At 37.8% G+C, this 24,816-nt stretch overlaps 6 protein-coding genes across 8 annotated transcripts in view; 4 read left to right on the plus strand and 2 right to left on the minus strand.

The window, feature by feature from the left end:
- LOC111483934 (ubiquitin carboxyl-terminal hydrolase 12-like) overlaps positions 1-1,775 on the plus strand; it is a 16,062-nt gene extending 14,287 nt beyond the window's left edge. Inside the window, exons 27-32 of one of the 2 annotated variants that reach the window (XM_023130307.1) lie at positions 160-225; positions 339-425; positions 563-679; positions 907-981; positions 1,063-1,149; positions 1,264-1,775. In XM_023130307.1, the coding sequence (XP_022986075.1) occupies positions 160-225; positions 339-425; positions 563-679; positions 907-981; positions 1,063-1,149; positions 1,264-1,305 (474 nt within the window). In that variant the 3' untranslated portion in view covers positions 1,306-1,775. Of the gene's footprint in view, positions 1-159; positions 226-338; positions 426-562; positions 680-906; positions 982-1,062; positions 1,150-1,263 lie in introns of those variants that run through there. The other variant, XR_002718439.1, reaches the window with a different exon arrangement.
- A 537-nt stretch (positions 1,776-2,312) lies between these two features.
- Positions 2,313-8,237, plus strand: LOC111483935 (outer envelope protein 61-like). Its single transcript, XM_023130308.1, has 12 exons — positions 2,313-2,448; positions 2,560-2,801; positions 3,427-3,657; positions 4,005-4,061; positions 4,186-4,314; positions 5,030-5,107; positions 5,208-5,278; positions 5,436-5,482; positions 5,605-5,770; positions 6,294-6,843; positions 7,649-7,792; positions 7,892-8,237. The coding sequence occupies exons 2-12, from the start codon at positions 2,718-2,720 to the stop codon at positions 8,036-8,038; spliced, it is 1,704 nt and encodes a 567-aa protein (XP_022986076.1). The 5' UTR covers positions 2,313-2,448; positions 2,560-2,717; the 3' UTR covers positions 8,039-8,237.
- A 328-nt stretch (positions 8,238-8,565) lies between these two features.
- Positions 8,566-9,588, plus strand: LOC111483938. Its single transcript, XM_023130313.1, has one exon. The coding sequence runs from the start codon at positions 8,908-8,910 to the stop codon at positions 9,367-9,369; it is 462 nt and encodes a 153-aa protein (XP_022986081.1). The 5' UTR covers positions 8,566-8,907; the 3' UTR covers positions 9,370-9,588.
- Positions 9,589-10,210: 622 nt separating this feature from the next.
- On the plus strand, positions 10,211-13,122 carry LOC111483937 (beta-D-glucosyl crocetin beta-1,6-glucosyltransferase-like). The gene is made up of 2 exons (XM_023130312.1): positions 10,211-10,305; positions 10,962-13,122. The coding sequence occupies exon 2, from the start codon at positions 11,403-11,405 to the stop codon at positions 12,765-12,767; it is 1,365 nt and encodes a 454-aa protein (XP_022986080.1). The 5' UTR covers positions 10,211-10,305; positions 10,962-11,402; the 3' UTR covers positions 12,768-13,122.
- A 483-nt stretch (positions 13,123-13,605) lies between these two features.
- On the minus strand, positions 13,606-16,442 carry LOC111483939 (calmodulin-7). Its single transcript, XM_023130314.1, has 3 exons — positions 16,262-16,442; positions 13,846-14,372; positions 13,606-13,759 (listed from the first exon to the last, which is right to left on the minus strand). Exons 1-2 carry the CDS (start codon positions 16,335-16,337, stop codon positions 13,999-14,001), a joined length of 450 nt encoding a protein of 149 aa, XP_022986082.1. The 5' UTR covers positions 16,338-16,442; the 3' UTR covers positions 13,606-13,759; positions 13,846-13,998.
- Positions 16,443-17,643: 1,201 nt separating this feature from the next.
- Positions 17,644-23,592, minus strand: LOC111483936 (cyclin-dependent kinase C-2-like). Of its 2 annotated transcripts, none has more exons than XM_023130311.1 (13): positions 23,268-23,592; positions 22,978-23,118; positions 22,096-22,177; positions 21,726-21,816; positions 21,590-21,619; positions 21,315-21,424; positions 21,154-21,226; positions 20,945-21,065; positions 20,645-20,762; positions 19,252-19,391; positions 19,098-19,155; positions 18,500-18,570; positions 17,644-18,420 (listed from the first exon to the last, which is right to left on the minus strand). In XM_023130311.1, the coding sequence occupies exons 2-13, from the start codon at positions 23,085-23,087 to the stop codon at positions 17,880-17,882; spliced, it is 1,545 nt and encodes a 514-aa protein (XP_022986079.1). In that variant the 5' UTR covers positions 23,088-23,118; positions 23,268-23,592; the 3' UTR covers positions 17,644-17,879. The 2 variants fall into 2 exon arrangements, with proteins under 2 accessions (XP_022986079.1, XP_022986078.1); XM_023130310.1 differs by having other exon boundaries at positions 22,978-23,127.
- Between the last annotated feature and the right edge of the window lie 1,224 nt (positions 23,593-24,816).

Here is a 24,816-nt window from a genome sequence, read left to right on the forward strand (position 1 = left end):
AAAAAAAAAAAAAAAAAAAAAAAAAAAAAAAAAAAAAAAAAAAAAGAAAAAGAAAAAAAGAAAAATCTAATGTTAAAGTTAGGACTCTGTTACTTTATTGGACATTGCAGAGGAACAACTTATATCCCATTCATAGTTTAATTCTGTCATCTGATTCAGGTGTTTCCTCCTAATGAAAAGATTGAGAACATTAATGATCAATATTGGACTTTGCGGGCAGAAGAGGTGCATTTCTTATGCAAGGAAATTTCTTTGATTTTTTAAAATGTGAACGCTCTTAGGACTGGTTACTTTGTGGCTTTTTGTCTAACCTGATTTTGTCCTCTTCTTTTCTACAGATTCCAGAAGAAGAAAAAAACCTTGGTCCAAATGATCGCCTAATCCATGTGTACCATTTCACTAAAGACACTGCTCAGAATCAGATGGTAAGTATGAAGCAGAATCCTTGTCCAAATAATAGTCATTTGGCTGTTTGGATATTTTTTATCTAGAGGAAGTAAGGATGGTTGCTGGTTATGATAACCTCTTTTAATGATTATGTAATTTCCTTTGTTATCTATAGCAAATTCAGAACTTCGGCGAGCCCTTTTTCTTAGTCATAAATGAGGGAGAGACTCTGGCCGATATTAAATTGAGAATACAGAAGAAGTTAGAGGTTCCAGATGAGGAATTTGCCAAGGTATTTTGTTAGTTTTTTCTTCGTTCTGTGTTCTGTACTTTGGTAGTTGTTACTTCTGCATTCATTATCATCGTGGATGAGTCTTATTTATTACGATGTTCCCAAATACAAGTTAGGGAGTGGCTAAAAGAAAAAAATTGTATTACTATTACTAAGATAGACAGACAGAGAAAATCTGGAGCGTCTCTGATTAATCTAACTGGGTTTTGCTGTTTATGTTTTGTCAGTGGAAATTTGCATTTCTTTCACTAGGTCGCCCAGAGTACCTCCAAGACACAGACATTGTGTCAAATCGTTTTCAGGTTCGTTGTGAAGATTTTTTTTTTCTTCTGGTAACAGCTTTGAGATAGCGTTCTTAATATGTTTGTGTTGATGTGCTTTAGAGAAGAGATGTTTATGGTGCGTGGGAGCAATATCTTGGACTGGAACACACTGACAATGCACCCAAGCGAGCGTACACAGCCAATCAGGTGAAATATGTTTCATTTTGCTAACATTTGGTGTGATTTTTTAACTGAATGACATATTGGTACGAACATGTTGGTGATAATTGGTGTTCCGTTCCTTTTGAAAAATTGATGCAGAATCGTCATACATTTGAGAAGCCAGTAAAAATCTACAATTAGTGAAAGACAAGAGAAGAGAAGAGAAGACATGGCATGACCGGGTTGTTGTGTCTTTCATAGAGCATTTAGATGAGTTGGAAAATCTACCACACATTTTGTTGTTAGATTGGCGAGCACTCGGTAGAATAGAGTTGGCAGCAGGATTCCATTTTGATTCTCTTGCAATGGAATGGGTGGGGGAAGGAAGGAAAGGACCTTTTTTCTTCAATCCCCCCTGATCTTGTTAATTTTACAGGCCGAGGAGAGGGTTCCTCTTTCTTCCTATCCTAATCCCACCTTTGATTGACCTTGACCACGCACAGAAAGGCCCTCCCACTCCCTCAGCATCAGTTGAGTTTGTAATCTATAGTCGTCTATAAACATGATTATTTTTTTTTTCTTCTAGTAGTTGAATGAATGAATGTACACAAAGTATAGTTGTTGGGGACCTGAAATATTATTATTATTATTGTTATTATTATTTTTGGGCTGTTTGTTTTGTTTTGTTTTGTTTTGTTTTTTTTTTTTTCTTTTCTGGGTTTTGTTTAGTCAGAAGAACGAGGAGGGGTAGTAGTGGTTGTAACTGAAGTTGTGGGGGTTGTGTATGCCTAACTTCTCATCCAGGCATTTCATTATGTCTTTACTTTTATTATTTTTGAGCAGTAAAGAGTTTTACTTGGCTACTTCCTTCTCCTTCCGCTTGCTCTTTCTCTTTCCGTAATCTTGTATAGTTAATTAAATATGCCAATATAATTAAAAGCTTGGGATAGGGTGAGTTCAAAGAATGAAATCGAAGATAAGAATGGGTGGGTAGAATTTTAAGGAAAACAATCATATATATTAGTCTTTTTTTTTTCTTTCTCAAATCTTGATGTATTTGAAAAAATAAAAAATTAAAATATCAAGTGAAACGAGTATTTCTATAATAGAACTAATAAAAAAAAAAAACATGAAATTATCTTCAAATATGAAAGTTGTTGAACTTAAAAAAACTCATTTACAAAAATAAGATGCGTTAATGTATACATAGAAAGAAGTGAAAAAAGGCGGGTCAATTGGGACCCTGAATTGACAGATATTTGGTGTTCCCCGTTCTTTTTCGTTCTTCATCTCCTTCCATAATTCCAACCGATCGACAGCAAGACTGGACAAAAGCTTATTGAGGTAATCTTTCAGACTATTCCGTCGTTACTTTCCATCTCCTTTCCAATTACGATTTACAGCTTCGGTGGCGGCCTCCATTTCTGACTTTAGGGCTTCTCTTTTGTCTTCTAGTGAATTGTACGAACCTCCAGATCCTCCTTCTCCACTTTTGTTCACTATAATATTGCCTGTAATTCGAACCTTCTCTCCCGTTCTACCTGAAGAAGAAGTGATAAGTAACTTGTTTACTGAATCGAGTGCCACATAGGAAGATTTTGTATCGAACGGGAATGATGGATCCGGAGCTGATGAGACTGGCTCAGGAACAGATGAGTCGCATGTCCCCAGCTGACTTCGCCAAACTCCAACAACAGGTATGGAATTATAATTTGATTCCCTCGCTTTTCATTTTATCTTTCGTTCACAATTCAAGATCTCGATGTAAAGTTTGGGACCTCACTGGCTTTTTTTTTTTTTTTTTTTTTTTTTTTTTTTTTTTTTTTTTTTTTTTTTTTTTTTTTTTTTTTAAATTGAATATCATTGCCCTCAATTTCATTTTCAGTCGGCGGCAGATTTTAATTCATGATTTTGATATGACGATCCCCATCCTATTAAGGAAGTTTTGAATTTTATAATCTATGGATATGAAGATCATTCAGCTTTACTCCGTTCTATTGTCTGCACTTAATTCTTTTTTACGAAAGGGCTCTGTAGATTGTTTCCTTTAGATCTTCTCAAAAGAAAACTAATCCAGAAAACTTCTAGTTGCTACGTTAGAATCATTGGATCGGTTGTATGAGGATTATTTAGCGAGTCTGACTTAATTTAGTTTGCAATTTTATTACCTCTCCCAGGATTGAACAAATCATTTGCGCGCTCTACTACTTTAGTGTTAATTGTTTGCAACAAATACCTCGTGTATTTGGCCTTGTGGTGTGTGTCTACTCAAGTCCTCGTGTCACTATGTAACTGAAGTTGCTGAGTTCTCTAAACTTTCAGGTGATGGCAAATCCAGAGTTAGTCAAGATGGCCTCAGATAGCATGAAGAACATGCGTCCTGATGACTTGAGATATGCTGCAGAGCAGTTGAAGCACACCCGTCCAGAGGATATGGCTAAAATTGGTGAGAAGATGGCTAACGCATCGCCTGAAGAGATTGCAACTATGCGTACCTGTGCTGATGCACAGGTCAACCATGAATTTAATGCTGCTGAAATGCTGAAGACGCAGGTAATATCTATACGGTTTGATTCAAACACTGCTCTATGGTGACAACGGAAAAGTTTCCTCCGGACATTGTAGTCTATATAAAAACTTGTTTTCTTCATTTCTAGGTTATATTGTTTCTTAGATTCTGATCATATAACCTTGTCTGAGACGCCATTCCTCGAAGAGGCTGTTGTTATGGTTGGAGAAAAAAAAAAAAAAACTTTAGTTACTTCATTATGTTATATACTTCGAAATAAAACAGGGGAACATTTATTATTCTACTTCTATGTTATGTTCTGTTGATTTTTTCTCTTCAACGATGTATTTGATTCTATTGTGAATGTTCTGGTTTGTAATTCATCAAATAGGGGAACAAGCTTCACAATCAGGGAAGGTTCAATGATGCCTTGGAAAAATATATGCTCGTGAGTATACTATACTCCTTAGATTGTACTTTCTCTCTCTCTCCAGCCATTACAATCTCTCTGAGTATAAGGGGCAGCTCAACCCAATTCATAAAACTCTCTATCTTTGCTTCGATATTCTTAGGCTAAGAATAACCTCAAGAGGATTTCATCTTCCAAAGGAAGAACACTTATGTTGGCTTGCTCACTCAATTTGATGTCATGTTACTTGAAGACAAAACAGTATCATGACTGCATAAGGGAGGGTTCTGAGGTAACGTAGACTTTTTTCCCCCCTTTTTAATATTGGAATTCCAGTTTACCATATTGATGTGATGTAGTCTTAGCATTTCTTTTTGTATGCTATCAATAGGGTGCAATTCCTTGTATGCTTACTCGTTTTTGCATCTATAATCAGAGTTGAGATGAACTTTAAGTGCCTAGACGAGCTATGTGATGAAGAACATGTGTTTCACCAAATAAAATGTACAATCTTGATTCCAATTGGACTGTTCAAATTAGTGTGAAATCTTGAAGCATGAAGCTCTATGAAGTGGAAGATTTCCAAGCATTTTAGGAAAAAAAAATGAAATTGTTCATTACTTGGTTGAAGGAAATCCCTTATTTCAATTAACACACGCCGATTCATGTATATCGACAGGTTTTAGATCTGGGCAGCAACCCTATTGATGGGGAGATGGAATTCATGCCTCTAAATATCTTTTACATGACATTTTTGCTAAAAAAAAAATATTCCAAATGATAGCACTCTGGCCACACGCTTTTAGGAATTCAATTGTTTCATGGATTATGATTTGACAACCTCCTATGTATGAGGTGCCAGAATCGTTTTTATTCAGTGGGCAATTTTCACACTCCATTATTCTAGGGATTTTCTTTTCTTGCATATGATTATTATTTCAAAGGTGATATTTATTCAAATGCTTAATTCTTGTACCTATTGATGCCAAAAATTTCTCTTACTTTAGGTTTTGGCATATGATTCAAGAAATGTGAAAGCACTTTACCGGAGAGGTCAAGCATATAAAGAATTATGTCACTTTCAAGTGAGTTTGGGACGATAGGCTACCTAACTGTTTTTCTGATATTGTACTCATTCAAATTCTACTGTCTGCTGATTTTTTTCGTTGGATTTCATTTTGTTAGGATGCTGTTTCTGATTTGAGCAAGGCACATGAAATTTCTCCTGATGATGAAACTATTGCAGATGTTTTATCGTGAGCTCTCGTCCTCACTATTTCATGTGACTTGTCTAATTCAATTTGCCTACCAGTCTTTATACGGCTTAGATAGAGAAATTGCTCACCATTCCAGTTTTTATTTATTTATTTATTTTTAGTCTGATATATTCTGTGGAACTAATTGTTGCCACAGGGATGCCAAGAAAATATTGGAACAAGATGGGAAGAATGTTTCAAAAGGTATGTCCTTTTTGCTCATTCAGTATATTCTTTGGTCGGATATATTCTGTAGCTTGACAGTGGTGGGATGAAAAATTACGTAGAAATTGAATTTGACATTACATTTCTAACTCATTTCGTAGGAATTGTCATTGAAGAGATAGTTGAAGAAGACTACCCTGCATCTACAAATATTTCTGCCTCACGACCACAAGAAGTCGTTGACAATTCTAAGACTGATGATGCCTACAAGAAGAGTATAAACTCCGAGAGTTTGCAGGGGTTGAAAGATGATCCAGAAGCTATCAGGTCTGCATGCTTTATTTGGGATTTTTCAACTTAATTGTTTGATAGTAGGTGTTCAGTGAATCATTGAAGTTGTTGAGCTTGGCATCTTTCTCTGTCTCTTCTCTCTTTTTTTAAAACTATGTTTCGTTAGTATTAATAGGCGTTGAACTTTATTATCTCGTACATGTTCTATTTTTGCCCTTTTCTGGGAAATTTGGAAAAGCAGGACAAACTTTTTGTGCGCCCGTAAGACCAATGTCTCAATTTGGACTTTGAGCACCAAAGAGTTCAGTTATTGGCTTCTTTTTGAGGCTGTCGTCGTTCTTCCCCCTTTCCTTCTTCAACCCCCCGCCCCTTTATATTAAAAAATTGTAGTGCATTTTTTTTCAATAGGTCCCTGAATGTTTATGAGAATTTTGTCTATTCAAGTTCTATCACTTTCTTCTGACCTTTTTCTTATTTTGGAAATGGAACAAGATTTTCAGCTGGAGAGTGTTATTAATTATCGACCAGTGTTTTTATTCTCCTAATTTTTTTTTTGTAGATCATTTCAGAGATTTGTTTCAAATGCTGATCCCGATACTTTAGCTGCTTTGAGTGTTGGAAAACTTGGAGAGATATCTCCAGACATGGTTGCCACTGCCTCAAATATGATCAGCAAGATGTCTCCAAATGAGCTTCAAGAAATACTTAAATTGGCTTCTTCTTTCCAAGAGGCGAACTCCCTTAAGGGTGACGGTTTAGGTCTAAATTTAGATAGTGCAAACATGACTCCCGAGTTACTCAGTTCAGCAAGTCGTATAATGAGTAATATGCCACCTGAAGACCTACAAAGGATGTTTGAAACTGCATCGTCTTTGAAGAGGAATGACTCTGCTTCTGGAAATGACAATGTACCAGATTCTGATACACGATCAAAATCTTTCGAGAATGAACAATCCAGTATCAGTGGAATTAGTACTATGAACAACACTAGTTCTTATGGATCGTTTTCAAATTTAGGAAGAAATTCTTCTAACTCAACTATTCCAACGTCTTCTGCTGATATGCAAGAACAAGTGAGAAATCAAATGAAAAATCCAGCCATGCAGCAGGTTTGTAAATCTTACTATAAGCGATATAATGAGTGAATAGAAAACTTTTTTTTCTTTTCTTTTCTTTTTTTTTTTTTAAACTTTTTGATGCGTTTGACCATGATGCATGGAGTCACACATGTTCTTCTAGTATTTTTTNTTTTTTTTTTTTTTTTTTTTTTTTTTTTTTTTTTTTTTTTTTTTTTTTTTTTTTAAGGCGAGGTGAGATGCTCTCTCACTTTTGGTGATGCTCAAGGCATTGTGTGCCACCCTTGCCCGCATGGTGGCCATGAGGTGACGCATTTACTTCAAAGTGCGTTGCAGTTGCAAATTTCCTTCTGTATGTTCCATATAATAATGAATAGCCAATTGCCATAGGAAGAGGAGGCTTTGAATGAGGTTCCTGTGTTCTCTTTGGTTTTTACAAGGGAATAGGGAGGAGGGAATTTAAGTTTTAAAATATGACTGAAGTCCTAGAATACATACATATGTAAGGGATAACATCTCCGATGCATTTTGGGTGAAATCAAAAGCAAATTTATGAGGGCTTATGGCCACTGTCGTACCACTGTGAGAATTATTGGAGAGGTCTCTCGTTTATTCTTGTTAAAATTAAGTCAAGTTTTATCTGCGTTGCCTTCTCTTCAAACAATGAGCCTTTATCTTTGAATAAAAATAGAGAGTGAATTTTGTAGGATGTGATAAGATTACCTAGTTGCCTTTGTTGTATAATATAGTACGTGCTGTTAGAAGCTTCGATGTTCCCTTGAGAGTTCATAGATATACTTTGCTCGCTCTTAATTACTGGTTTTGTGTAATCTGTTAGATGTTCACATCAATGATTAAGAATATGAGTCCAGAGGCGATGGCAAGTATGAGCGAACAATTCGGTCTGAAGATTTCGCCCGAGGATGCAGCAAAAGCTCAGGAAGCTATGTCATCTTTCTCACCCGAGGATTTGGATAAAATGGTAGGTTTTGCGTTGGCTTCTGTTATTCTCGGAAGGAATTCTTCTGTCTTCTCTATGGTTCTGATTTGCTAACTGGTTTACCTAAAATGATGATTGCAGATGCGTTGGGCAGATAAGATTCAAAGAGGCTTTGAAGGTGGAAAGAAGGCAAAGAGTTGGTTACTGGGACGTCCTGGTATGATTTTGGCAATATGCATGCTGATACTGGCAGTAATTCTTCATCGGTTAGGAGTTATAGGCGGTTGAGATTCGCCCTTGCCACCCCCCCCCCCCCCCCCCCCCGTCTGCAGTAGAATTATGGAAATATTAACAATTTTGTTCCCCCGGCCCCCCTCTCGAATGGATAAAGCTACTGGGATTAGTTATGATTTATGAATTTGATAGTTTATTTTGGGCAAGGCCCCTCGAATGGATAAAGGTTTGGGCAATTCTTGAACACCAAAAATGGACTCTTTTTTATAGTTTATTTAGGCACGTATAAGGTAGTGGACAAAAGAATCATGTATGTGATTCTGATATTATTAGAATATATTAGGGAGGGAGGGAGAGAGAGAGAGCGAGAGAGAGAGAGAGCGGTGGAATTTGTATAGAAGAAAATGAGGGAAGCCGAGAAAAAAGACAAAATGATGGGTGGGTGGAGGAGCGAGCATGGACACGGAATTGCTCCACACATTATTATTCAAATTGTATATATATATATAAATTAAGAAGTTGAAGAACTCGAAGGCCACACCCATCCCTCCCCTTCTATTATCTCCAACCAAATCACTCTCGTAAAACCAACGACCTTCAGTTTTGTCCTTATTTTCATTTGTTTATTAAATGATGTCTTCCATTAAAGAGAGAAAATAAGAGCTTGTTTGGAAGATCGAGTGGTGGGTGGAAGACACGTCTGGCGATTGAATTTCATTAAGGACTCCTAAACTTAGCTTCCCATATAAATTACAACAAATACTTCTCCTTCCGATTCATCGCAGCCTCGTCTCTCTTTCTCTCTCAACAACACCGCTATCCTCTTCGTACTTTCTTTCTTTCTCAATTCCCATTCCGCTGAATACTCTCATCCTAAACGCTTTCTTTACGTCAATTAATCCATTGGACCTGCTCAACTCACTATGAATCAGAACGTCCTCCTCCGATCCCCGCCAGAGACTCGCCAGCAACCACTACTGACAGACAAGTCGCCCAACAGACTTAAGGAAAAGCCGCGGTTCGCGGAGCTGGCCGGCGGAACGGCCGCGGAGTGCGCGGCAATATGCTGTTGCTTTCCATGCAGCATGATGAACCTTCTGATATTGACCGTCTACAAGGTTCCAGTGGGGCTCTGCAAAAAGGCGTGGAATAGGAGGGGAAAACGACGTCACATCACGAAGAAAAACAAGGCGGCGGCGGCGGCGACGGCGGGCGGTGCAACTGTAGGTAAGGAGGGGCCGAAACATGATGGTGAAAAGGAGGATTGGGGAGAATCGCTTCCGTCGTCGTATTTGTCATCGGAGGATGTGGAATTGGAGAAGGAGATGTGGGACCAATTTTATGGTACTGGCTTCTGGAGGACACCTTCTCAGAGAGAAACCTAACGGTACAAATTTTGGTTCAAGGAATTTTTTAGGGTTCTATAATCACACAATGGGATCCATGATGATCAAAGATTTTTTCTTTCTTTCGTTCTTTCTTTCTTTGGACTTCTTCCTCCTTTTTTTTCTCTCCACATACATGATATATTCAATTATATGGTTAAGAATTTCTCTTTCACAAATGATAAAAAAGAAATTCATGCTAAAACCATATATTTTCAGAAAATCTAAGATAACCCTAAATCTAACCCCTTCCACTCTCTTCACCACTTTCATTTTTCATTTCCTTTCTTCTATCACTCAAAACCATCAAACACATAAAACCACTTTTTGAAATTCTCCAAAATACAAAATAACTATTTGAATTTCTTACTGCATAAAACCACTTTTGGTGATTAGTTTTGTATTTCAATTTTAAACATTTATTGTAATCTCTTATCTATACCTATACAGATTCATAAACTAATGAAGTTCAATGGATTTACGAGTTACAAAGCCTAAGCCTAAGTTGATGCATTTAATTTTGATGAATTTTTTTTCAGTTGTAACTAAATTATTATATATTTAAATACAACGGTTATAAAGGGCAATGCTAAAGGGTAATAAATAATGATCATAGGGTNAAAAAAAAAAAAAAAAAAAAAAAAAAAAAAAAAAAAAAAAAAAAAAAACATATATATATATATATATATATATATATATATATATATATATAAAACAAAATATAAGGCCCTTGGTGGTTTACCTTCTACAAAAAGTTCCCCCAAATCATACATACAGCCCTCAAGCGTCACCACCGCCCCAATGCGCGCAAGAATCAAATATCTATTCAGAGTTCTCGCCGGCAATTCAAGGTTCCATTGATTCCGGCGACTGCGACGAACTGAAAAATGACGTGGCTTTCGGAGATCTACAATCTAAAATTTGGGCTGTGCATTGGTATTTTCTTTTCTCTAGTAATCTCTGCGATTTTATTTGTTTATGTTTTTTTTTTTTTTTAAAAAAAATAAACATCTCAAAGTTGGGTTGATGAAAGCACCTGTGCGAATTCAAAAATTGTTTTGTCTGCCATCTCCATTCTCTCGTGACGGTTGGTCTTTAGCTTTATCATCATCTCGTCTTCTCTTTTCCGCCAGCTTCTTCCGTCTAACATTGAAGTAAATCTCTTTTCTNCCCCCTTCTTTTCTTCTTCCCATCCTATGTTCACCGTGACCGAGGACATTTTCGGTTGGATTACTGAATTCTTTCTCCGAGCTCCAATGGAGGATCTGCTGAAGAGAGTTCTCGCGGTTTTTCCCCTCCCGGACAAGGACCTCTGCCTGAAGAAAGCAGCGCTTTTACGGGGTATCGTGAGCGAAATGGTTAAACCGAAGGTGTTGTAGTCATGGAATCAATGAATGCTGCATAAGCACCGAAGGTATTTTGATGCAGTTACGAGGATTTGGGATTTGGAGAGAGAGAGTGAGAGAATTGGAGGGATTGGGGAAGAGTGAGTTGGTTTGACTTGAATTGAAAGGATGGAAGGATGAAGTGGAAGCAACACTATTAGTGTTGTTATTTTTGCAGGTATAAGATTAGTGTTGTTATTTTTGCAGGTTTAAGAATAAAAGACATGGAGGTTGCAAAATGGCTATAAATTAGCAATGGAGGAGTTGGGATAATTTTGGAGGGTTTTGTGTTGCCAAGAATCAAGCTGCAAACTCCTTGCATCCCCGGATTCACGTGTTTGTTAAATAATTAGGCTGCTCATCTTGGAACTTGTGAAAGACCATTTACAAGCAATTTGGCAAGCCTCTGTAGAGGTGTGTAAACTTGGAGGAAACACTTCATCGTTCATCAGATGCGGCTTATGACATTTTTTAAGCAAAAAACGAGACACATATCTCACCTTGCTTCCATCGACGCCTCGGAGTTCACAAGAACTGTAAAATAATCGAATAATATACTTCGTGCCGTCCCTTTTCTAGTTTCTAGTTTCTTGTTCTTGTTCGGTCCATTCGTATAAGAAGTTATTGTTGCTATCGGCTGACATAGCCATGGATGCCCAGAAAGCAGTAGACACCCCCCCCACAACCGTTTTGATGCTTCCATGGATCGGCTATGGCCATCTCTCTGCTTATTTGGAGCTGGCCAAAGCTCTCTCAAGGAGGAACTTCCACGTCTACTTCTGTTCAACCCCTGTTAACCTTGACTCCATTAAACCAAACCTAATCCCTCCTCCTTCTTCCATCCAATTTGTGGACCTCCATCTCCCTTCCTCTCCTGAACTTCCTCCCCATCTTCACACAACCAACGGCCTCCCCTCTCACCTTAAACCCACTCTTCACCAAGCCTTCTCAGCGGCTGCACAACACTTCGAGGCAATTTTACAAACACTTTCTCCGCATCTCCTCATTTATGACTCTCTCCAGCCTTGGGCTCCTCGAATTGCTTCCTCCCTCAATATTCCGGCCATTAACTTCAATACCACCGCAGTTTCCATCATTGCCCATGCCCTTCACTCCGTTCACTACCCGGATTCAAAATTCCCATTCTCTGATTTTGTTCTTCACGATTATTGGAAAGCCAAGTACACCACCGCCGATGGAGCCACTTCAGAAAAAATCCGCAGAGGTGCAGAAGCCTTTCTGTATTGCTTGAATGCTTCTTGCGATGTAGTTCTTGTGAATAGCTTCAGAGAGCTGGAGGGGGAATATATGGATTATCTGTCCGTTCTCTTGAAGAAGAAAGTTGTGTCGGTTGGTCCTTTGGTGTACGAACCGAGTGAGGGCGAGGAAGATGAAGAGTATTGGAGGATAAAAAAGTGGCTGGATGAAAAGGAAGCATTGTCGACCGTTTTGGTGTCATTTGGAAGCGAATACTTCCCGTCGAAGGAAGAAATGGAAGAGATAGCACATGGGTTAGAGGAGAGTGAGGCTAACTTCATATGGGTGGTCAGGTTTCCGAAAGGAGAAGAGAGTTGTAGGGGGATTGAAGAGGCATTGCCAAAGGGGTTTGTGGAGAGAGCGGGAGAGAGGGCGATGGTGGTGAAAAAATGGGCGCCTCAGGGGAAGATATTGAAACATGGGAGCATTGGGGGATTTGTGAGTCACTGTGGGTGGAATTCGGTACTGGAGAGCATAAGGTTTGGGGTACCCGTAATAGGAGTTCCCATGCATCTGGACCAGCCCTATAACGCCGGACTTCTGGAAGAAGCTGGGATTGGGGTGGAGGCCAAGCGGGATGCCGACGGAAAAATTCAGAGAGACCAAGTGGCCAGCTTGATCAAACGAGTGGTGGTCGAGAAAACCAGGGAAGACATTTGGAAGACAGTAAGGGAAATGAGGGAGGTTTTGAGGAGAAGAGACGACGACATGATTGATGAGATGGTGGCTGAAATTTCCGTCGTGCTTAAAATATGAGTTTTCTTTGTTTACTTTATAAGATTATTATTATTATTATATTATTATTACTACTACTATTATTATTATTACTGCTGCGTAGTAAATAATGATTTATGTTAATGTGATAGACTAAAGAAAGAAAGTATAGTATTGTCGAATGTGTGATATATTTAAAGAAGAATGGAAGACGCAAAATAGTCAGTAATTAATTAGTATTAAAAATTAAAAGAAAAAAGTAAAAGAATGAAGTGAATTGAGTTAGAAGAAGCTGGTAACTAAAGCACAGAACATGGATGGATGCGACACTTGAGGAGGCCACGTGTTTTCTTATGGTTGGAGAGTATCATGGATTTCCTCTTCTTCCTGCTGCCGCTCCCTTGCAGCATCGCGTCCGCCCGTCTATCCATATCAATAACAACAAAACAACACAAATGCAAACATATTACCCACAACACAAGGCTCTTCTATTTTATTACTTAAACACACGCACACGCACACGCACACGCACACAGACAGAGAGAGAGAGAGAGAGAGAGAGAGACACACACACACACACACACACACACACATATTTACTTTCTTCCTATACTTAACACTTCTTTATTAACCCATTCTCGGACTAAATCATCTGGCTTCCTAAGTCCTAATACCTTCTAACTTTTACATTCCTCTCTCCCGGAAGCCCAAAGTTTGAAACATATTTACACATCCTTGCCCATCAATCAACTACACTTCTACTCATCCGAACTCAATTTAGCATATAAAAAGGATCAGTGAAACAAAATTATTCTCAGGCAAAGGCAAGTTCATCACCAAAAAGATGAAAAAAGGATGTGAAGTTTGGGAACTAAAGACAGCTATAACTTTCCCACAACCAAAATCTTCTGATTCGATCAACCAATTGTTCTAGGTTCATAGCATCATATGTAGAAAGAAATTTTAAAAATTAAAGAAACTACCGACACGAACAGCCATGCCAAACTACAGAAATCATTGCAGCAAAAAAAAAAAAAAAAAAAAGGATACTGAGAGACAGTACCGCAAATAATGGANGCCAAACTACAGAAATCATTGCAAAAAAAAAAAAAAAAAAAAACAGGATACTGAGAGACAGTACCGCAAATAATGGAAACGAGAGACACCCAAACATAGATAGTAAAACAAAATGTCATATCATCAACTTATCTGCCCATATCCCTCTTCCTTTTCAAGCAGATTAAGGAGGTTTAAGGTTTCAGTTGATTGATTCTCACTTGGCCATCATGACTTTGACAAACTCCTCATAGTTGATTTGCCCATCGCCATCCACGTCTGCCTCACGAATCATTTCATCAACTTCCTCGTCTGTCAACTTCTCACCGAGATTTGTCATTACATGCCGAAGCTCGGCTGCAGAAATGAACCCATTCTGATCTTTATCAAACACACGGAAAGCTTCTTTAAGCTCCTCCTCTGAATCGGTATCCTTCATTTTTCTAGCCATCAGATTAAGAAACTCAGGAAAATCGATGGTTCCATTTCCATCAGCATCAACTTCATTGATCATGTCTTGTAACTCAGCTTCTGTTGGGTTCTGGCCCAGTGACCGCATTACAGTCCCCAGTTCCTTGGTGGTGATGCAACCTATAAAAATTTGAAAAGGATAATCATTATTACGAACCATAAGGCGGACTCACCATCTGATTTATCCTAAGCCGAAGCAATAACCATACACTATAACAAAAATTAATGTGTTTCAGAGCTGCAAAATGGAAATTTCAAAGATCATGGATTAACTGAGAATGACATAAAGTTCAATGCATGTAGCTGAAATATGTAGTTAGCATAAATTTCAAGTAACATAAATTATGATTATACACGTAGCAAGTAAATCAACTGCTGCAAGAAAAGAATACAATAGACCTATGCAACATAAATAAAACAAACAAAATGCAACTTATGTAATCAGCGTAAAGCTTGGCATACATTAACAACCAATACATGTTAGCCTTTATTGAGTTAAACAACATGTGGCGATGCAAATTTGTACATCTTACATTTTAGTTGAATATATGTCTTACTTAGTTGAGTTATGCTCATGTTAGTCCAAATACGTGTTAGACTTAAGTTTAATGCTTAATGAATTCAATGAAGCAGGTTATGATAAAGAACCAAGGGGGAAAAAGTAGTGGGTCCTTGGTAGGATATCTCAAAAATGTAGAATTGTATAGAGAAATTTTCTGCGAAAAGGGGTTGGAGTGTGAATGAGAGGATGTATTATTTTGGAAGGATACTTGATTGAGCAGTCAATCTTTACAGTTGAAATTTTGCAGTTGTTCTCAGTGACACAACAGAAAATGTGTTTTATCTTTTGTTTCGAACATGGACTCTAGTTCTTAGAGAACCCAGGATGAAATCAGCTAGAGGATGCAATTGAAGATTTTAGATGTCTAATTGAATAGTGGGTCTTTGGTCTCAATAGAAAATTGAAGAATCTAGAAGGTGATTCATCAAACAAAATTCCAGTCAAATACCTGGCAAAAGCAATTTCTAATTGTCCTATGTAGCAGATTTGGATCAAATCTTGTCAGTAAGTCGAATAGTCCTAGCAAAGTCAATATTTTCATGTGGATGGTGGGTAGAGTACCCAAAAAAAGAAGAAAAAAGTCTAAGGTAGTTGTCTCCTACAGTTCGTGTTCTTCGTTTCTTAGTGGGAGAAGACCAATCTCGTCTGTCCCGCTCAATGTTCCTATAGTTGCAATTGTTGGTAACACCTCTTTGTGCTCATTGTTAACGGTTCCAGGCATTAGGTTCAGTTACCTTACAGACCAACTAAACATATCTAATTTAGCCCATGCTCAACAACTCAGGCTGGCAATAAGTGATACATAGGCAAACTTTAGAAAGAAAGAAAGATTTATATTTAATGGAATACGTAAAACCAATTAATGTTTACGGTATCGTTCCTTAAACCGTAAACCGTCTGAAAACTCAAGAGGTACAGAAACGAAATGATCCACAGGTTATTCCCACTGGCTGACGAGGCGCAGCAGTAATATATCAACTAGAATGCCATACAAAAACGTAGTGAATCACTCTCCAGATTCTAAACTATAATAGAAAACTTATAAAGAACTATCTTCCAACGAAAAATTTCACATCGACATGCCATCCATAATTTCCAAGCTTTCTACCCGCAGAAGAGGTTGATCGTAATATACAATGCAGGAAAACAGAAACGGATCGAAAAAAACCCAGGAACACGAAATAAATAAATAAAAAAAACACATGGAAAGAACAAAACGAAACATTATTATAATCCTCGCAAAACACAATCAACGGCAAAAAAAAAAGAAAAAAAAAAGCTACGATATCCAAAGAGGTATGATAGATAGCAATGGCGATATATAAGAATTCCAGGAGCACAAAAATAGATCTAAAATGGGGGGGGGGGGGGGGGGGNGGGGGGGGTCATGCATCATTAAAAGATAAAGAAGGAGGCGAAATGGAGAAGGGATCTGAAAGAAGCAGACCATCGCCGTCCTTGTCGAACAAACTGAAGGCCTCCTTGAACTCGGAGATCTGATCGTCGGTAAGCTGGTCAGCCATGGAATTCGATGCGGGGAGGAAGGGGGAAACCGAGGAAAATAAGAAGGGAGAGATCCAGGCGAGGCGGAAGTCAGAATGGTAAAATCAGCGAAGGGCATATAAATAGGAGAATCATAAACAAGGAGGAGGTGGTGGATAAATTTAATTGTTTCCTTTTTTTCTTTCTTTCTTTTTTTTTTTGGATAAATTTTCGACAACATTTTTGTATCATCTCATTCATTCAACAAGCATTTTTAGGTTTCCTATTTGAATTTCGACACTTCAACGACTTATATAGTTACATTACACATATATACCTTCTTAAGGAAATACCATATTTTATCTAACTGCCTATGCCAGTTGTAATTTTATCTTTAATGTGATTTTTTTTTATAAAAAAAATACTTGTATAGCCTTTGTGTGTGTATACATACTTAAAATTTAACACAATTAAGGTGAAATATACAATTTTTTTACTTCTGAAAATCTACAACTTTGCAGATGAAATCAAAAGTTATAAGAGGCCTAAATCGACCTAAACGAACATATGAAGAAGTGCGTCAACTGGGTAATGCACGGCACGGCAGGAGACAATCGGTCCAATTGGACCTATCTACCCGACCCAATCCAATCAAATCAATTTTGGTATTTTTGCCCAGTTTTGGATTTCTTTGCCACTAGTTTCTTTCATTTTTGAAGTGGAAACAATTCCCATAATTCTGGAGATAGAGATAGAAAGCGGATATGGGGATTTCAGAGAATGTATGAAATCCATTGTTGTTTGGAGAGTGCTCGTTGTGGGGGAGGGAGATGTGTTGTCTCTTTCATTCATGTGAGTTTAGTGGAGGAGTTGGAGTTGATAGAAACCAAGAAGTGGCATAGAGGTCAGATTGGTTGCCCAACTGAACAACATAATATTGCAAATGCTTTAATGATGACTGCTGTTTCCTTAGGCCTCAACCGTGGTGTGGTGTGTTTGGTCGATTGTCTTCCATTACATTACTATTTCAAACACCAAACGACTTTCTTAATGCTCAGGTGTTCTGAACCCAACTTCTGATCTCATCATGACTTAAATGGACACTTCCAAAAACATATGGGGTTGGAGTTTGAGATATACAGAACAGTTCATTAGACGGGAAGGAGAATTTTGAGGAAATTTGCAGCTGGAACTTCGCACATTTTACCTTCTACGGTTCCTCAATGCTTCCTCCTGATCGCCTCCTATAACAAGCTGCCAAAACATTGGACATCTCATTTCTCGATGGGTTTAGGAACAAGCAATATTTTGCGAACTATTTACTGGTACTACCTGTTAGCACAGTACTAAATTAATTTCATATATCATTTGCAATCAAATATCGCAAGGAAAAATCAAAGAAAAAGCTGATCCGCATACATTAACTTAACGAAACAGCCATTCGAGCTCACAAGCACCCAAGGCTTTTCTCTAACCATTTGTATGGCTAATTATATGAAGAGGATAGAGGATGGAAAAAACTTGAGCATGTTTGATCAAATTACGTACTTCTGTAGACACAAAATGCAGTTGCAATCATATCGTTACTGTTGCCAACCGTATTGTTGGTTCCGGTTTCCACCCATCACATTGGAGCCACGGCCAGTGCCAGAACTACCAGGATATGGACCATTCTGTGGGTAATTTGGAGCTCCCATGCCATAACTACTGCCACCTCCAGCTCCACCTCGAGGACCAGCACCTGACATGTTACCAGACCCATAGGGTGCAGCGCCTCGTCCTTGAGCATATTGATTGTTACCATAACCACCTTGACCACCACGACTTGAATGGTTGTATCCAGAAGGGGGATTTCCACCAGGATACCTACCAGGACCTGGGTGTCCACGAGGCTTTCCAAAATGATGGCTAGGTCCTGCAGTAACTGGTGGTTGAGACCCGTGAATTGGTTGGTTGGGTACCGGTCGCATGTGTGCATGTGCTTGCCCAGACTGCTGAATAGGTGGAAGGCGTGCATGCTGTGGGTGTTGCAACTTCTGTCGCTTTGCATTTTCTTCATGTTGTCGTTGCTGTTGCCGCTTCTTCTTTGTCTGGAACTCGTGTGATGATTCATACTTTGGCAAACTGGATATGAAGAAAACATTTAGATATACATTGAAGATCAAATGGAAATGATGAGGCGTCAAAAAAAACACACACTTACCTCTTGGGGTCACAGGGTAATGGATCCGTCCAAAAGTACTCCGCATCCAGGGCATCCTTGGCAGATATCCTCTATATTTATTGTGAGAAAAGGTATAAGAGTCGAATGCAGATAAAGAAATCCAGAACCTGGATCAACTAATAATAGATACGAGGGGTATAGTATATTGAGTAGAGCATTTTGCAGTCTCTGGATCCCCTACCCCAAATATATATTTACATCCCTATGAAAGATCCTAATCACTCACGTTTCTATGTCTTATTTTGCATTCAGTCTAAAAATGCATATTCCTACCCACGGGTTACGGGAATTATTAAAATACATACCACCGTTTCTTTCTCAGAGATCAGCACCGCAATAAAACTAAACTTCTTTTTAGTAATTTTTTTCTCTTAACCAAGGGGCCTAATAGCCCGGTGCAAGCATTAGTTCCACCCATGCATGCAACCATCGGGGACGGTGCAAGACATCATGCTAAATTGTAAGAGCATGAGTATGTTTGGGATTCATGATTTGCCCCAAAATTATATTGAGCTGGAAGTGGTCAATATCTAGACAAAAAAAGATCGAAAAAAAAAAGGATAGACCAAAGTGATACCTGAGAAGGATCGAGAGTAATCATCTTCTCTAACAGTTCTAAAGCATGACGATCAAAGCTACAAACAACAAAATTATCAAAAGCATAAATGAGAATATAGGTTGATGATATGAATTACAATGCACTAAAAAAGTAAGGCACCAGCTGAACTTACTGCCTGAAAACTTCTCTAATACGTCTCTTCATTGGTCTTGTGGGCTTAAAATTGTTGTACCAAGGGATTTTAGAAACCCCGGGCCAATTGACTTCATCTGGAGCACCACATAGCTCAAAGATCTTATTTAATTGCTCCGGCTACAATAATTAACAAAAAGGCTTAAGGACGCCTGTTTTAACAAACTCATAGAACTCGACAATTCAAGGCTTTTTAACTTTTAAAGCTCGAGGTGCAAAAAAGAGTGAGGGCCCTTTTCAAAGAGGCACTAAATATATATATATATATATATATATATATATATATATATATATATATAGAATACATCATACATAAATCTAATGCAGATGTGAATATACATAAAAATAAACATTCACGATAGTCAAGTGAAACTTATGGGTAAACAAGGTTCAAATTTGACAGAAAGTTTGGGGGAGACGAAGAATGATTGAGATCTAGCAAGAAGCATATATTGTCCTTCAAAATGCATAAATCCTATTTTGAGAAGTGGCAAAGACCTTAAATACAGTCGTTTCACAAAAAATTTCGGCAGACAATTACCAAGTTTACTCTGCTCCAAGAAAACTGCACACTACATCATAAACTTATGGCCATAAAAGGTTTCAAACCATTTATAACCTCGAGAGTCGGGTGATTCCAAAAACGTACATTTAATATGCCACACATAACAGACCGACATAAAATCAAGAAACAAACTACTTTTGACTACAATAAAAAATAGAAGGCCCCAAGTAATTAATTATATTTGATAATTTATAGGTATCTGCAATTTGATTAACAGTTACTTGAAGGTTACTGCACCAGTAAAAATGACCTCATAATTATTTCATTAGTTCAGCAATTGTGGAGTAAGGTTTAAACTATTGGCCTTTTAGAGTGGTAAAAAGTATCTTATTCATTAAGTTATACTCAGGTCGACAAGTAGCTTAAAAAATATTGTTCACGCAAGTGATTGAATTTGAGTCGTGCAGGGTGGAAAAATGTTTCGTATCTTGTTTATCAGTTGGAGTCCAACATTCAAAGTACCATCATGAGGAAATGACAAATTTATTACGAAATTGCAACTCATGCATATGATGTGGACACCACATATAATAATGAAAACATAGGGCAACAAATGTATCAGAATTTAAAGAACAAACTAAAATATATCGCAAATCTAGTCAACTGAAATTTACTTTTGCCCAAACAGAATGAAAATGGACAGTTCAAGACAAGAGAATAGTACAATATGACCGTTTGAACTTGGTGTGAATATAATACAGTTATTCATTTACTTAAACCATAAAAAAAAAAAAAAAAAGCATATTACGACAGTATTGAGTCTCCTCTCTTTTCTTTAAGCATACAAATTGCATAGAAAAGCCCCTACCTCATCCTTCCCAGGGAATATTGGCTTCCCATGCAGAAGCTCTGCAAATATACAACCAACAGACCACATATCTACAGCTGGACCATATTTGGTCGACCCAAGCAGCAATTCAGGAGGTCTGTAAATTAATGATAATCAAAAGTATGTGCAACCAACAAGCTTTCAGTTCAAGGCCACAATTCTAATAATTGAAAGAAGAGTTATGTACATATGAAAAATACAGAGAAATGTAGATGATATGACAAGAACAAGTTTCTGCAAGTTAAATTTGAACTTTTCATGATTAGCAGAGCTATCTACCTGTACCATAAGGTAATGACACGATTTGTTAGATTTGCATTGTGATCGTTAGAAAATGATCGGGCAAGCCCAAAATCTGCAAGCTTCAAATTTCCTTCATTGTCAATAAGCAGATTTGAGCCTGCAGCAAAAACATGAAATCAATTAGCTAGACAGCAAAAAAAGAATAAGAAAGAAGGGAAATCAATAAATAGTGACTTTTAAGTTACCTTTTATATCTCTATGCAGTACTTGATTTACATGACAATAGTGAAGCCCGGTGAGAAGCTGCCTCATGTAACACTGTCCAAAAAAACACACCCACCATGATTCATATATGCCAAAATAGCTATTGATCACAAAAAAGGACATGCATCTTTTTGGTTAGTACCTTGATTTGGGGAACTGAAAATCTCATCCCCGGACGATCAGCAAGACCTGTCAAATCATGATCCATGTACTCGAAAACCATGTAGATACCACCTTTGTACTTGTTACCATCTGCAGATCCAGATAAGCTATAGAATAAGATGAACTCATTCCATGCATTTTATTCTACAATTTAAAAGGGAAAGGTTGCACTGATGCAACTAAATTCTACTAAAATGAAAATGACAGTTGTATGGAATTGAAGCTTAATGCTGCAAATGAAGATAGAGTACATGCCTGGCTTCCCTTGTTCATCCTTCTCAGGACCTGGAAAAACACACCAAAACTTATAAAATTGTTCAAAATGAGGCAAAAAACCCCACAAATCATGTAGTGTAAGTCATAACAAAGCAGGTGACATGTTAAATGATACCTGGAGATGTCACAATTTCTTTCAACTTGATTACATTTTCATGATGGAGTTTCTTCAGAATTTTGATTTCTCGAATGGCAGTAATAGGGAACTACACGGACAAATGAACTGAACGTTACATAACAGAACAAGCTTCAAGCTTAAATACAAGTTTAACACTAACAGAATATTTCCATGGCAGGTACAATTATGTCGTAACAGGCATCGTATGGCTTCAGCTTAAACAGAGTGATCACACAAATTTTTAGAATTTTAAGTCTACAATAACCAGCACTAGCAACTTAAGTATTCTTGTAAAAGGGCAAGGTTAACAACAATGCTTACAAACAAATATGAGATGGTAAAATGATAAAGTGAATAGGAAGCATACCCCCTCCCTCTCATTATCCATCCGTATTTTTTTCAGCGCAACAATTTCACCTGTTTTTAATTCTCTGGCCATGTAAACTTGACTGCAAGCACAAAAGCATGGTAGCACAAATTACTCCATACATTATGAGCAACTAAATTGACATTTAACTATCAACTAGAAATAAACGAACGTCAAATTTGAGCAGAAAAGTAATTAAAATATTCAAATAAATGTGAGGGGAAGTTTTCATATTACCAATACTGTAGTCTGAAGCATGCATACAAATCATATCAAAGTGAGGAACCCACCCTTAGAGGAAATTTTTGCATGCCTATAACATGAGCTATGTCGAAAGTAATATGGACGAGAATGTAGTTGGGGAGCTAGAAGGAGCATCGTTACCCTTAAGTCCACGTGATACTGGTTCGTTGATGGAAAAAAAAAAAAACTTTTTTTTATGAAGGCCCATTATCTATCTACCTGTCTGTCTTAACATTTTATGATTTTCAATATAAGAAATATAGGTTAATAGAGACACCAGAATGTGTAAACAGAAAGATATTAAAGTATCAGTTCAAGTCTGTCACAACATCTTTCCCAACAGGCATTCTTCTCATCTTCTTCGACCAGAAGCATTAATTCAATGAAAATGCAATTCAAAAATATACCCACGCGTGGGAAGCAGACAATTTGACATGAGATACACAAAAGAAAAAAGTTACAAGCTTGAGTTCCGTTGTTTTCATTTCATAACTCGAATTCTGGTACACATGAACTACCGATAAATTCCCATCCACGAAAAGCATAGATGAATATATCATTAAATAAATATAAAAAAATAAGAAAATAAAAATAAAGAAACGAATAAGGCGGAGAAGGGTATAGGCACAAATAGCAGACCCATAAGTGCCTTCACCAATCTGCTCCAGTTTTTCAAAGCAATCGACACTTCTAGATCCCCACGAAGGGGGCTCGTTAACGTTGAGCTGCCCTGGGGCTGTTACAGCCATAGTCTTCCCTTGGACGCGTACTCTCCTTTCCCTGAAAACCCTATTTCCGGATCAAATAATCAGCCATCCGAATGTGACATTAAGCGTAGAAAAGAAGCGATAACGCAAATATTTCCAGCTTAAAATGTAGAGCGAGGAAGTTGAAACCAAAATTTATGAAGAAAAGAAAGTGGGTATGACCTGAATTGGGAATTGGGATTAGGAGTGCAGGGAGCCGCCGGAGAGCTGCAGATTAAAGACGGGATTGAGCAGTTCCGTACGCACCAGATTTCAAAGCATACGTATGAGTGAGGAGAGTGGAGCCCTGTGACAGCCTTGGCACCAAAGATTCACCCTCTGTTTGGAAGCCTCAGAGTGGCGGCGTGAGGTTGCAGCAGAGGGGGATAGAAGCGGAGAAAAGAAAATGGCGGCAAGGAGGGAGATGGGAAACAAGAAAGAAGTCAAAGCGGCTGCAGCAAATATCAGAAAAAGGAGATATCGGAGAAAAATAAAATGCGAAGAGGGAGGGTTTTATTATTATTATTATTATTTAAGTGTTCTATCAAAGAGTTCCCTTATTCTTTAAAAAAAATTAAGGTATTACCCTTATAACTTCAGTAAAATTTAAAACTAGTTTAAAAAATATTCATATAAATTCTTTTAAATTTGGGATATAAATTAGGATTTTAGAGTACTGTAAAATTAAAACTTGAAACAAATATTTTAACAAAAATTTAAAAAAAAAATTGGAAAATTAAATATGGATGTAAATCAAACTCTTAGCTCATTATTTCCCGCGCTCAACTGACAGAGTGGTTCATCGGTTTAGGGATTTGGGAAGTGTCTCTTAGAATTCTGAGAGAGCAATGAGGGCAGAGGTGCTTTAGAAATTTGAGGGTTCTGATAACCGCATAAGGGCTTGGTGGCTTTTTGTTGAATTATTTACTTTTGTTTTGTTGTCGCCGTAGTATTCGTTAACAACAAAAGGAATTGGTATCTCAGGTTGAGAAGCAATTGCACAATATCCAGGTGGAATACCCAACCAACATTGCGCCTCTTCATCTGCAGTTCAAAAATCAGGTTTGTCTTTGATCAATACTGCCTTTTAGAATTGCCCATTCTACTGAAGTGTGATGCCACCATTGTTGTGAGTCCATTATTGTCAAAGTCGGCTCCATATTTGACTGAACTTGCCTTCTCTGCTCTTTTGCCTTGTAAGTAACACTAGTTTCTGTCACCAAGTGATATAAGCCTACTGTGGACCACAACATTCTTCACGTTTGTCATGCTTCTTGGTGGAAATAACTCCTTGGGATGACTTTATGTGAGTGCCATCCTTCTTACATTTGGATTCTGAGAATGGAGTTTCTAGTGTAAGAAGGATGAGTGGCAGTAGGTGCTTGGAATGAGGTACTGTTATTTTAATATAGTTTCATGGACCCTACTCTAAGTTTCTTTTTGATGTCCCGTGTCAAAATTGGCACCTAAATTCAACTTCAGCTGAATGGGTTGTTTTTCAAGCCCTTATACACACATCTGGAATGTAAAGTGCATTACACAGTGTAAGCCAGAAGTAAAAGTTATTCTTACCTCTCATGGACTGTAGCACTAGCAGTAGTTCTCCGTTCTTGTCCTCCATACCTTGAAGAAACGAAACTTGTAGACAAATTTTCATACTACCTCCGTTCATTACTTGCCATAACAGTAGTATCACATTAGTATTTAAGAATGATGTGGGGTCCTTGAAATA

Source organism: Cucurbita maxima, unplaced genomic scaffold (genome assembly GCF_002738345.1).
Source record: "Cucurbita maxima cultivar Rimu unplaced genomic scaffold, Cmax_1.0 Cma_Scf00009, whole genome shotgun sequence".
Lineage (NCBI taxonomy): Eukaryota > Viridiplantae > Streptophyta > Magnoliopsida > Cucurbitales > Cucurbitaceae > Cucurbita > Cucurbita maxima.